Source organism: Phacochoerus africanus, chromosome 2 (assembly GCF_016906955.1).
Source record: "Phacochoerus africanus isolate WHEZ1 chromosome 2, ROS_Pafr_v1, whole genome shotgun sequence".
In the NCBI taxonomy this organism is placed as follows: domain Eukaryota; kingdom Metazoa; phylum Chordata; class Mammalia; order Artiodactyla; family Suidae; genus Phacochoerus; species Phacochoerus africanus.
The window spans coordinates 204,511,442-204,526,098 of record NC_062545.1 but is presented as its reverse complement, the minus strand read 5'-3'; the positions used below and the strand labels follow the sequence as shown (position 1 = coordinate 204,526,098).

At 37.1% G+C, this 14,657-nt stretch overlaps 1 protein-coding gene across 1 annotated transcript in view; it reads right to left on the bottom strand.

Moving 5' to 3' along the window:
* MLLT3 (MLLT3 super elongation complex subunit) overlaps positions 1–14,657 on the bottom strand; it is a 298,608-nt gene that overhangs the window by 118,836 nt on the left and 165,115 nt on the right. Inside the window, 1 exon segment of the mRNA XM_047767585.1 lies at positions 8,880–8,962. Coding sequence (XP_047623541.1) covers positions 8,880–8,962 — 83 coding nt within the window.

The window sequence follows — 14,657 nt, the reverse complement described above, 5'->3', positions numbered from 1 at the left end:
ATGTAGCTCCGATTCAATCCTAGCCTGGTAAACTCTATATGCCACAGGAGCAGCCCTACAAAGCAAAAATAAATAAATAAACTCATCACCCTTCTCACCGGTTGGTATGACACCACCAACAAAGACACCCAATTGGAAACCTAAGACATCCCTGAAGCCACTCCTTCCCCTTCTCACTCTATCTCCCTATAGCCATCATCAACAGCTGCCATTTTCCCTTCTAAATATTTCTTGAACAAGCCCTCCAACCCATATTGCCATGCTCTTACTCACTGCCCAAACTACCATAAATTCCTCTCTTTAGTAGTTCTTCCTACTTCAGGATAGATTACCTTCAATTCTTTCTTCATTTGGGCCTCAAATTATCCACATAACACAGAGATCTAGTCATTTTCACTGAAAGATTAAAAGTTGATTAAAGTTTCCAGTGCCATTAAGATAAAAATCTGAGCTCACCTAAATGCCACACAGGACTTGGACCCTCTAGCTCTTGGTTTCATATCTCAACACAGCCCTTCCATCCTTGTGGTGGTCCAGCAACACCTTGCTGTTTTGGTTGCTCCCAGAATTTCTTCATCCTAAGTTAACACTGGGTTTCACCCTTGCTTTACATTACTACCTCCATTTCTCCACCTTCTGCTTTAGCTGGATAACTTCTACTCATCCCCCTCCATTTAGGTTTCATTTGGGGGAAGCCATCCCTTGAACTCCAACCCCAATCACCTCTCCTCTGTTCTGTGTGCATTTCTTATCCTTGCCACATCTTAGAATAACTATCTTCTTATCTTCCTTTATCCTGTTAAATCAAAAGATTCTTGAAAGTAGGAATAATGGTTGAATCATCACAGTGCCCTCAACAATTTGTGCCTTGTGCATAGTAGAAATGCAATAAACATCTATGAAATGAATTTAAAAAATGGCATTTTCCTTGAGGACAAAATAGCATCACATCCAAGAACATAATAATTATAATTCTTCCATGATACTCAAGTTCTACTCTCCAGCCATTACTTTAGCTGGCTAAACATCTAAACCTCCCTACAGACAGATTCTTAGGCACCCAAAGTGAAATGAAGGCTGAGGATAATAATAACAATAATATGTACTTTAACATTTAACTCATTTAATTCTCAGAGCTCTCCTTTGGGTCAGTTGTGAGCTCTGTTTTGCAGATGAGGAAATTAAAGCACTTAGAATTTATTACTTCACATAAAAACCCCTTGTGTATTATAGATATTAACCATCTCTGTGAAATGTTACACTTTTTCAGTTGTCATTAACTGTGCCGTTTTAGGTTTTTTTAATAACACCTATTTATGCTTTTTTAATAATGGCTTTATTGAGAAATAATTCACATACCATAAAATTCATCCGTTTAGAGTATAATATTTAGTGGTTCTTAGTACATTCAGAGTTATGAAACCATCATCACCATCTAATTTCAGCACATTTTCATCATTCCAGAAAGATCTCAAACTCATCAGTGATCATTACCCAATCCCCAGATCCCATGTCCCCTGGCATCACTGATCCATTTCTGTTCTATAGAATTGCTTATTCTGGACATTTCATAAAAATGCACAAAAATACATAAAATACATACAAAATGTGATCTTTTGTGACTGGCTTCTTTTATCAGCATGATGTTTCTGAGATTCATCCATATTGTTCCATGTGTCAGATCCCCTTTATGGCTGAATAATAATCCATTACATGGGTATATCAGGTTTTGTTTATCCATTTGTCAGTAAACAGAAGTGTGGGTTGTTCCCACAATAACCCTGGATCAAGTGGTAACTCTATGTTGAACATTTTTAGGAACTGTGTTACTGCTTTCCAGAGTGGCTGCACCATTTCAAAATCCCACCAGCAATGTATGAGCTGCTTATGGTTTTTTAATACACAATTTTTTAAATTACATAGTCAAATAAAATGATGTTTTTCATTGTGTAAAAGAGAATTTGTTATATTACTATCATGTGATAAAACAATAAAGTGATTTGAAGCTAGTGCTTTTCAGGTCTTAGCACCTGAAACTGTCAGAATGTAGTCATTACCTACTACAAATTCAGGGTTTTGTTTTTTGTTTTTTTGTTTTTAGTCTTTTGTCCTTTTTAGGGCCATACCCGCGGCATATGGAGGTTCCCAGGCTAGGGGTCAAATCAGAGGCATAGCTGCCAGCCTACACCAGAGCCACAGCAATTTGGGATCCGAGCTGCGTCTGCAACCTACACCACAGCCCACAGTAACACTGGATCCTTAACCCACTAAGCGAGGCCAGGGATCAAACCCGCAACCTATGGTTCCTAGTCTGATTCGTTTCTGCTGCACCATAACAGGAACTCTCAAATTCAGTTTTTATCTCTTCAACCAAACTTCCCCAAATCACAATCTCCACTCACTTACTCACAACCACTTATCATTCCTCATCTGGTCACCTCCCTGTTTTTGAACTTATCCTATTCTACCTGCCACAATGACAAGAGAGGGATCTAACACCAAAATCAGATGATATCTTTCCATTGATATAAAAGCCTTTTATGGCTCATCATCTTCTATAGGACTGAAATCCCACTTCCTGGTAATAACCATTACAGTCTTTTAATACCTTTTCCTGCATTTCCTTTGTTCTCTTACTATACCCTGCTTTTCTCAATGTTAAAGCATTTGCTGTTTCCCAGTGCTTCATACTATCTCATTCATGTGACCTTTCACACACAGTATTCCCCAGGGCTAAAATGGCTTCCCATCATTCAAAGTCGTTAAAGTATGAACTCTTCTGGAAAGTCTTCCTAACCCTCCCAACTCTATCCAAATTAGATACCCTTGTTATAGCATTTCTTTATTAATGTAATTATCACAGTGAATTATTATCTTTTTTTTTTAACTTACCTGCCTTTTCCCTGGATTATAAAACAGTCAATAACCTTAGAGTTTGTTCTAAAAATTTAGAAGGGCCATTTTCTATCTTACAATTGAGAGTGAAAATTGGTAAAGCCTTTCAGCAGACACACTGGCAATACTCATCAACACACTATATTAAATGCATGAGATGTTCAGCCCAGTAATTCTACTTCTAAGAATCTCTTCCACAGAAATATTCAAATATGAATGCAAGGATATATAGATAGGTACAGATATAGATGTAAAATAAAATGTTCATGGCAGCACTGTTTACACAAGCAAAAAAATAGGAATGATCTGCATGTAAGTATATCACTACCATGGAATGCCACGTAGATATTTTAGAATACTGACTTGGAAAGACATATTCTTAAGTGAAAGGCAAGTCACAGAAAAATATTAAAATGTGATATATTATGGCACTGCCAATCTCTACATTGACATACTTTTTATTTATGCAAATGCATGAGATCTGGAAAGGCTATACCATATAGTTAACAATGATTAAAGAGAAAGAAATAACTCCTAGATTGTATTCCACTCATTTTTTACTAGGACTACAGTCCTGAATAGTTTTTTTAAGAGAAAAATACAATGATAAATAATTACCAGCAGAAAAAGAGTGAGGTAGTAATATCACTTTATAGTCTTCAACAGCTTAAATTTTTTTTTTAAATCACTCTTCAGTAGAACTAAGGCTAAGGACCCCAGAAAGTGACTATCTTTGTGTGAATCCTCAGTGCAATTTTCTATTCAAGATTTATTTTTTTTTTTTAGTAAGTAAAAAGTACCCATAAAATTTGTGTTCTGGCCAACTGAATATCTTTCTTAGAGAAGTGACATCAATAGCACATCAATCTATGCTCCATAGAAGAGATTCTTTTTCTTTTTTTAACTCAATGAATTTTATTGCATTAATAGTTGCACAATGATCTTTACAACCCAATTTTATAGTATTTCCATCCCAAACGCCCAACCCATCTCCCCGCCCCCAAGCTATCTCCTTTGGAAACCACAAGTTTTTCAAAGTCTGTGAGGAAAAGATTTTTTTTCAAAGTTTAAACAAGGAAGCTTGTATTTCTTCCCCATGTAAAACGAATGCATTTCCTAGAGGTCGAAATCTGGTTTTGGTAACATCAAATTTCTCCTCTCATTCTGCTTCAGTCCTTGACATTTACTCATGTGCTTTTTCTAAGGACAGACTGAAAGAACAGAGTATGGGATCCTTTCAAACCTGAAGTGCTACAGTCAATTATGTTTCAGCAGGCTTATTGATTTAGAGTTTCTGAGACATACATGATTCTCACAGATAGGCTTGTTTTGTTCAATACAAACACAAAATAAGACAGAATAAACAAACATGACCTCAAAAGAAGCACTGACCCTCCACCACCCCTCTTGACTCTGACCTCTCAAGTAAGTGAGCAAAACTGAAGACAAGCTTATTGTAATCAGGGAAAGCACAAGGATGGAGATGGAACCAAGGACAGGGAGATATACTTAAGATGCAGTGGGAGGCCTCCAATATTGGGTGGAGGGTTTTTTGGCTGCTTTCTCTCATCTCCTATGAAAACATTAAATAATACTTTTTCATGAACCATTATTACAATGGATGTTCTTTCCTCAAGAGAGAATGAAGTCAACTCCAGGGACAAATAAAATTATAAATACTCAAATGAAATGAAATGAACATTCTGGGGCAACAGCCTAGATCCATTAAATTTTTACCCATGGATCATTTCAGTAGGAAGAGAAATAAGAAATATATCAAGCTTGAATATCCAGACTGGAATATAGCAAAAATTTGGTTTCTATGAAACTCCAAGAATATCTTCTTAATTTATCAATTAAAAGAGATGACAAAGCAATAATATTCATTAAAAAATTAACCATATACAGAAAAATACTTAAAATACAATATTCTTACATCTTCCACTGAGTTTAAACAGATGTTAACACTTTCACCATGTTTATTTTTTTCTTTAAAGAAATACGGTTTTGGAGTTTCCATTGTGGCTCAGTGGTTAATGAATCTGACTAGGAACCATGAGGTTGCGGGTTCGATCCCTGCCCTTGCTCAGTGGGTTAAGGATCTGGTGTTGCTGTGAGCTGTGGTGTAGGTCACAGACACGGCTCGGATCCCGAATTGCTGTGGCTCTGGTGTAGGCCAGCAGCTACAGCTCCGATTCGACCCCTAGCCTGGGAACCTCCACATGCCACAGGAGAGGCCCAAGAAACAACAACAACAACAACAACAAAAATAGAAAGAAACACAGTTTTATAAATATAAGTTTCTCCATTCCTCCTTCCCAGTTAGACATGCCCTCTAACTCCTGTGCTGTCCTTTCAACCCAGGCTCTTGTACCATATATGTGTCTCCCCGTAACTTCATTTATTCCTGGCTTCAGTGGTTTATTAAAAACATACTAAGTGATATCATAAATACATACATATACATCTGTAAATTAGATTTCATTATTTTTATTTTTGAGATTTACCCATCTTGCTACATTAACTGTACATAGTATCCTATGTATCACTAACCCACCGTAATTGATCCACATTTCTATAATTAGGTGTTTCCTACTTTTTCATATTACAAACACTAAAATATGTTTTACTGGGCATCACTGAAAAAAAGCAATAACTGTTAAGTAGAAAATCTTAGGGTAAATCTAAAACTGGAAAATAGAAGTAAGCTAATTTGGACACTAAACAGAATAGCCACTAAACAACGTTTGGTCAATGGCCCCAAAGGAACAACACTTTTCCATCTCAAGTGTTTCTTTCTTCCTTCATATTTTAAGAAACTAAAAATTCCTCACAAATGAATAAATAACAAGTCTTTCAGTCATAAAAATTACTACCCAAGGTGCCAAGGAGACTGAATTTGTGTGTGCACACTCATGTGTACACATTAATCACTGCCTCTTCATCCTTCTTCCATCCTCTTTGCATATCTGGTGGATGAGGAGATTCTAGTTATTTCTGCAAAGAAGAAAATTGGGCAATTCGGAAAATACATTTCTCTGCTGCACTGAGAGCTTACAAAACTGACCAGAAAAGTTAAAAACAAAGTAGGAGAGCAGATATTTTACTGCAGCATAATTTCCAAACTGAAGGTTTCGATGAACCATTGCTGGTAGGAATGTAAAACAGTACAGTCATTTTGGAAAACAGTCTGGCATTTCTTCAAAAAGTTAAAAACAGAATTGCCACATGACCCAACAACTCCATTTAGTTACATACCCATGAGATTTGAAAACACATGTCCACACAAAAACTTGTATATGAATGTTCATAGTAGCATTATTCATAGGCCAAAGGTGGAAATGAGTCAAATGTCCATACAATTATGAATACAAATATAAACAAAAATGTGGTATATTTATACAATGGAGTATTATTCAGTTATAAAAATGAATAAGTGTTGATACATCCCATAACATGGGTAAACCTTGAAAACATACTAAATGAAAGAAGTCAGACACAAAGGGCCCTTGGTTTATGTAATATCCTCTTCTGACCAGGATAGGATATTACATAAACAAAGGCAATAGATTAATTGCCTAAAGGGAATAGATTAATCCCTGGGCTGGGAGAGAAAGGGATGAGAAGTAATCGCTAGTGGGTACAGCATTTCTTTATGGGGTGATGAAAATGTTCCAGAATAAACAGTGGTGATGACTGCACAATATACTAAAACCCACAGAGTTATACACTTTTAAAGTGAATTTTATGGTTATATGTCAATTTTTTTAATGAAGAAAAAAAGAAAACTAAAAACTAATTTCTTGGAGTTCCCATCAGTGGTTAACTAATCCGACTAGGAACCATGAGGTTTCGGGTTCAATCCCTGGCCTTGCTCAGTGGGCTAAGGATCTGGCATTGCTGTGAGCTGTGGTGTAGATCACAGATGCGGCTCGGATCCCGCGTTGCTGTGGCTCTGGTGTAGGCCAGCAGCTCTAGTTCCAATTGGACCCCTAGCTGGGAATCTCCATATGCCACAGGTATGGCTCTAGAAAAAGGCAAAAAGACAAAATAAATAAATTAATTAATTAATTAATTAATAAAAAACTAACTTCTTAACAGAAATACTGAAATGAGAAAAAAAACAGATCAATACATCAATGTGAAAGCATATTATATGAGCAGACATATAGGCATCTCAACAATTTTCTGATTTCATGAAAAATATGCCAACATTTTAGAAGATTAATACTGAAGAAAGTAATCACTACTCTGGCAGAGTTACTGTTTCTAAGGTAAAGAAGTTAAGAGAATTGCCATTGAAGAGATCCATGAATTTGGTTTTAACATTTTCCAACTGTGTGTGGCCTTGGACAAGCCATGTAATCTTTCCATGACTCGGCTGACTTTGCTGTAGAGTAGGAATACTACTACTTACCTCTCAAGTTTTTATAAACCTACTCACTAAAGCAACATATGTAAAGGGCTTCACAAACTGCCACGGATAAAGTAAGCACTCAAACATTTAGCTACACAGAAATAGGTTACTGCCAAATATGCTCCCAAAATATAAACATAAAGAAAAAAAATAATGACAGGGGTATCATGTTTGCAGGGAGGCTGTGTAGCAGCAATGTGGTGTTTGAGGAAACCAGCTTAAAAAAAAAAGAACTATGGAAAATAAAATCTATCTCTGCTGTTTACGCATTCCAAACTTTCAGGATAGTTTCATTATAGCTCATTTTAAAATGGATAATCTCTTAATCATAAAGAGATCTTTTTTTTTTCTGAATTTAAGGCATGGCCTTCTCTACAATGAAAAAGCCAGTGGAACACAATATTATAAATCAACTATTCTTCAATAAGAGAAAGAAAGAAAAGAGAAAGAGAGAGAGAGAAAGAGAGAAAGGAAGGAAGGAAGGAAGGAAGGAAGGAAGGAAGAAAGAAAGAGGAAAGGAAAGAAAAGCCAGTGGAAGATACTGATCACTAGAGAGTGGCTTATCAGGGGTTCTCATACTTTGCGATACATCAGAATCACCTGAAAGGCTAGTAAATATTAAGATTCCTAGACCCAGTCCCAGATATTCTGATTCAACAGATCTGGGATAGAGCCTAAGAATCTCATTTCTGACCAGCTTGTGGGGAATGCTGATGCTGCTTGATCCAAGGACCAGACTTTCCTGGTTTGGATAATACAACATTCAAATTACTCAGTTCCCTTACAGGGGAAAAAAAAAAAAAAAAAAAAAAAGCTGAACTATCTCATTTTAAGGAAAATTTTAGGAACTTATGTTTACCTTAAAATAAAAGGGACAGGATGATTAAGAGTAACACCTAGCATTTACTAAGCATTTAACTTATATATGAAACATTATTCTAAATACTCTACATAGCTTATTTCATCTAATCCTCCTAGCTATTTTATGAGGTAAATACTCTTATTCTATCCCCATTTTATAAATAAGGGAAGTGAGCTCCATGGAGGTTGAGCAACTTATCCAATATTACACAGTCTGTGTGTTTTTGCCACATATACACTGTTGAAATTTTTTATATGCCATAGAATCTATAATAATTCAAAGCTGATATAATTGTATATATATGTGTGTCAAATGTATCAGCTAGAGATAAATGAGAGATTATTCTTTGTTAAGTCTCAAAATTCTAGAAATAAGAAAATGAGAAAATCCTTTCACTGAAAAACTATAATTTTTCTATTTTATAAACATATATTAATCTTCTTTTTTCAAAACAGTAATCACTCTTCTCTTAAAAGAAACATTTAATGAATTTCATATAATCTGACTTCATAGAAGTGAAATTATCTTTCTCTAGCCATTTCCTCTGTAATTAAGGATAACAATAACCAAAATTCCTAGAAGACAAATTTAACTTTTATTTTAAAATCATCTAGTGATAGAAGTGATTCTGAATCAAAACTATTTTAAACATCATTTGGTTAATGAAGTATCTTCTATTGAAAGATTAATGAGTAGATTACATACCTTGTTTTTAAAATAAACCTCAATTGGCAAAATGAAACCAGCATACCCAGATTCTTCTACTTTGTAAGGTGGATCTTTGCACACTGCAACATTAAAAAAAAAATAAATAAATAAGGTGAGATGATAATAATTGGTAAAAAGATTTTTCTTTCCTTTAAAAAAAGAAAAAAAAAATCCCAATCTAACATCTATATCAGTCTCAATTTTCACACACTCCTGCTATGCCCCCAGCTGACTCTGATGTTTTCTTTTTTTCTTTTTTTGGCCACACCAGCAGCATATGGAAGTTCCCAGGCCAAGGATCAAATTGAGCTGCAGCTATGACCTATACCACTGATGTGGCAATGACAGATCCTTATCCCACTGCACCAGGCCAGGGATCAAACCCACCACCACAGAATCAACACCATACTTTTAACCACTGTGCCACAGTGGGAACTCCTCTATTCTTTATTTCTTGTTTAGAATTCACGATAATGGTTTTTCCTAGGTAAGTCCAAAATGTGTTATTTATTCAAATCTTGACTGATGATAGCTCATCACAGTTAACCAGGAAATATCACTATACATACAAATACTTCAAATCTATTAACATCCTAAGACTATATAACAAACAACAAGGCTTTTGTATTTCTTATGAAGGAAGACTATTTAGACAAGACTATTTAGGCAAGCTCTTGGGAGATGAGATACCCTAAGAAGCTAAATATGATTTCATCCCACTAAAATTTCCATTAAATCAAAATCAGTCACAAACCAATGGAAACTATTCTAGTGAAGACTGCATTTTTGTAGTATCACAAAGAAGTAAAAATGTACATGCTTAACATCAAGGCCAGGAGTTCCCATTGTGGCTCAGTGGTAACAAACCTGACTAGTATCCATGAAGATTTGATCCCTGGCCTCACTCAGTGGATTAAGGATCTGGTGTTGCCATGAACAGCAGTGTAGGTTGCAGATGCAGCTCCGTTCCTGTGTTGCTGTGGTGTAGGCTGGCAGCTGCAGCTCAGATTTGCCTCCCTAGCCTGGAAATTTCCATACGCTCCAGGTGTGGCCCTAAAAAACAAAAAACCAACACACACACACACACACACACACACACCCCAAGGCCATATACCACACCCTGCTAGCCCAGGTTCTCTTCAACAGGGCTCCAGGCCACCTTTCAACCTTCCTCCTTTTGACATCCACCAAATCAACTGCATCAAATCCCCCAACTATGCTCAATAGTTCCCATCTATGCCCTAAACTCCTATTATTCATTCCTTCACACCATGATGCTACTCCCAGTATCTTCTGCTAGTTCAAATCCCAATTTCTTCACACAGTCTTTCCAGACCACATAGTACTATCATCTCTTCTCTCCTTTTACCATTCCAAGGCATTAACTGAATCACTGATTTGACACTCAATAGACTTCTTTATTATCATATATTCAGGAACCACGTCTCTAATTCCCTTTCATTTCCAAAGGCCAGAAACATGTACTCAGGAACATAACAGGTGTCAAGGTCTCAGGCATACCTGAGTACCAATCCTGGATCCACCTCAGACTAGCCAGGCTACCACTGGAAAGTTATTCCAACTCTCTGAACCTCAGAGAATCTCAGGTTCCTCTTGTAAGCAGTGTAAGGATTAAACAGAATAATGTATGTAAAAGACACAGCACAGGCTGTGGCTCATGTAAGTTCTCAAGAAGGTGACAGAAGTAAGGCAAGAAATCTAAGTGTAAAATATCCAATACCTTTTTTGCAGGAAAAAAGAAAGGAGAAAGCAAGTACAGAGCCCTGTATTTGGATTAGAAAACTAAGTTCTATGGCTCTGGCCTAAGGATTCTCTAGAGAGCTCCATTTCCACTCTCTTAAAAGAAAGAACACCATCTACACATTATAAGCATGGCTGTCAAGACTCAAGAAGATTATATATGTGGGGAAATACAAATGTGAGGCATTTTTAATGCATCAGGTGATGATGATGTACATAAAAATTGGTTAGACATTCCATGAATGCAAATATGATTATAAAGAGGCATACTGAAGACAGGATTTTAAACACTTGACAGTTTGCTTTAGACAACCTTAGGAAAATTTCCTCAAACTGACATCAGAAGCAAATGATGAATGAGGCATCTCACCTGACCTCATGAATTTCTCTAATAAAAAAATGAAAAAGCAAAAGGACTCCGAGTAGTTTCAGTACTGCATCCTCTGACCACCTGACAACCTATCATGAATATTCAAATATGCTGAACATTGAGGGGGATGGGCAAACATGCCACTAAATGCTTGAGGACTCCCCACTCCACCTCAGCTAGAAAGATAGTATTACACCCATGACACTTCCAGGCTGTGGAGCCCCTTCTCAGAATAACAGTTTCAGTGTCCAGGTTGCATGGGATTATTCATGCCAATGTCATTTGAAGGAAGTTTATTCTGTGGGCCACTGTATGCACCAGAGTTTTAGTTGTTGCTCTACACACCATTTTGTATAATTCATTTTCTCTATTCTGCATGCAAATTGTTCCTATTGCAGAAAACAGCTGTAGTGAGCACATCTTATAGTTGAAGGTCTTAGTTTTTTCCACCCTCTAAAGGAAATGATCTGTTATATATTAATATTCCACCGAAATCTGGTTTTATAAGAAACTGTTTGGCAGCTCATACCACAATTATTTTTAAATGCAGTATTTTCATAAATAACAATGAACACTATCTCTTGAGTACCCTGAGTTCTTGATTAGAGGCAAATAGAAACTTCTTATTCACAATAAACATGACAGAAAATCAGCAGCAATGAAAATACAAACTTAACGATTCTAATCTGAAAAAAAAGTCAAATTATTTATTTATTCAACTGTTTTATAATCAGAATCATCAACATGAGCTTCTGACTTTAAGGCTCTATTACATCTATGTAACAGATGTAATTAAGATCTATGTAATAAAAGGACAAATGTCAGAAGTTATTGAAGGGATACCCATGTTTAGAAAGCCATCAAAAAAATGTATGTGACAAGAGTTCCCGTCATGGCGCAGTGGTTAACGAATCCGACTAGGAACCATGAGGTTGTGGGTTTGATCCCTGGCCTTGCTCAGCGGGTCAATAATCCGGCGTTGCCGTGAGCTGTGGTGTAGGTCACAGATGAGGCTCAGATCCCGCATTGCTATGGCTCTGGTGTAGGCGGCAGCTACAGCTCCGATTAGAACCCTAGCCCGAGAACCTCCATATGCCGCAGGTGTCACCCTAGAAAAGACAACAGAAAAAATAAAAATAAAATGGGGAGTTCCCGTCATGGTGCAGTGGTTAATGAATCCGACTAGGAACCATGAGGTTGCGGGTTCGGTCCCGGCCCTTGCTCAGTGGGTTAACAATCCGGTGTTGCCATGAGCTGTGGTGTAGGTTGCAGAAGCGGCTCGGATCCCATGTTGCTGTGGCTCTGGCGTAGGCCAGTGGCTACAGCTCCGATTCGACCCCTGCCTGGGAACCTCCATATGCCGCGGGAGCGGCCCAAGAAACGGCAAAAAGACAAAATAAATAAATAAATAAATAAATAATAAAATAAAATAAAATGGGAGGTTTCATATACATTCTTTAAACTATGCAAATTAATTCAGTGGAAACTCATTCCTCTCAAAATCCAGCCTAGATGTTAGCTTTTTCAGGACTCCCTGTTCCTCTTCCAAGCTTTTCTAGTTGCACTTATCAGGCTGGCTGATAACATTCATTCACCTCTAGACTGAGTCACTTGGACTTGAGGTCAGCAGGCCCATTATTCCTATCACTAACATATCTCTAACATATAGTCACTAACATTGAGCCAAATAATAGGTGCTCAATAAACATTCGTTGAGTTGAATTTTTTACAGATTTATGCCACTTTCACTGATCTACCATTGCTAAAGAAGTTGCTTTCCACAAGGAGCAATGAGTTGATATTAGTCAAATTCTTCTCCAAACTACCTACACTCAAATCAATCTTTAAAAACTAGCAGAGATGATAGTCAGTGTTGCCACAGAGGAGTCTTCTATTGAAAGCTGAGTACCTAACACAGTACTCAGGCATTAGGTTTTTTTCCCTAATCCTTAGGAACATAACTGGCAGATTCCTCTCTAGAGCCTCTCTCCAGTCTGTTTGCTTAGACACTACGATTTATGCCCATCTGAATATATTAAGGACCTGGCCCAGCTGCCCATTGATAATTACTGGTTTTCCTTTATTTATTGCACAGAGCCCTTCAGGAAGGAAACACACCAAATTCTCTCTATACATGGCTTTGTGCTGAATGTCCCTTCAGCTTGACCATTTTGGACTCCTTCTCTTCCTGCTTCAGTTCCATCACATCAGAGCCCCAGTGAAAAGTGAAGCAGGGTATCTTATGGCCACCTCACTGCCCCCAACTGTTCTGTGCATCCAGAAGTCTAATGCTAACCTCTAGCAGTCTGGGCATTGCACTGCCACTGAACAGGGCCAAGCCTTTATACTCTTGACATTTTGAAAAGAACAGAAACCAACAGCTGGATTTTATTTTTGTTTTCATAAGCACACAGGCATGTGCACACACACATGCACACATACAGATTCTGTCATTGCTTCTCTTCAGCCCATTTCAAAACAGGTACTTTTCAAATAAGAAAAAATGGGTTCCTCCCTTGTGTCACTTTCTAATTTCCCTGAAAAAGGATGAAAGATAACATCAGGCAATTTTTGAATTGTATTGTCAAGTTGTTTTTACCTTGTTGACTTTAAAATTCAAATGCAGTTGTGAAAATCTAATTACTTCCTATGCCATAAAGAACTGTGGCTACACAAGATAACTGTCCAAATAACTTTCATAAAGTTATAATGATACAAATTAGATTATAGTAAGCTAGCTGGGAAGAGGTGAAACACCTGTCTACCTCTTCAGGATTCGCCACTCAAGTATCAACTCAAACAGACATTTGGAGAGCCTTCTGCCAACACTCTGAGACAAAAACGGCAAGGCCCCTCTCTTGGGTTCCACCTTTTTTCTCATTGATGCTATTAGCTAATTATTATATATATACTATTATCAAGCCTCATCTTCACCCTAATTTAAATCTTTGCTTTCCAAGGGCTAAGGGTGTGTTCTTCTCATCTCTGAACCCATCCCACCCTTTATGAAATTGAGTACAATTAATGAAACATAACTTTAGAATGACCTCAAAGGAAGAGAGAGAACAAGCCTGGCAGTTGAGAAGTGGCAAACAGGAAGTATGAGCAAAGACTTTAGGAAAGTAACAGCATAATAGAGCAGGCAGTAAAGGAGAAAATGATGGGGGGGGGGGAGACACCAGATAATATGGATAAAGTTTCTACTTCTATAAAGAACTCATACTACACACACTCAGAAATTCATGTCCAAACTCAGGGAGGGTGAAAATAGATAATAAATATAAAAGAGGGATTGTTAATTTTGAATGTGCAGAAAACTCCTGGATTTGGAATAAGTTTTCAGGACTCCAAATTGGCTATGTTGAAAAAAATCTTAACGATGATACATAAAAATGACTTCATTGGTTAATAAGTTGGCATCTCTACTTATAGAATTAGAATATCCATATTTTTCTCTTCAGAGGGGAGAAAAAGAATTTTTTAATGTATGCACATTTTCAGCTTTCAGAGGAGTTGGGTAACTAATCCATCTAGATGAGGTTAAGTCAATACATTTCAACTTAAGAAAATACAACCGTGATATAAAAATAGAACCATGGAGTTCCTGTCGTGGCGCAGTGCTTAACGAATCCGACTAGGAACCA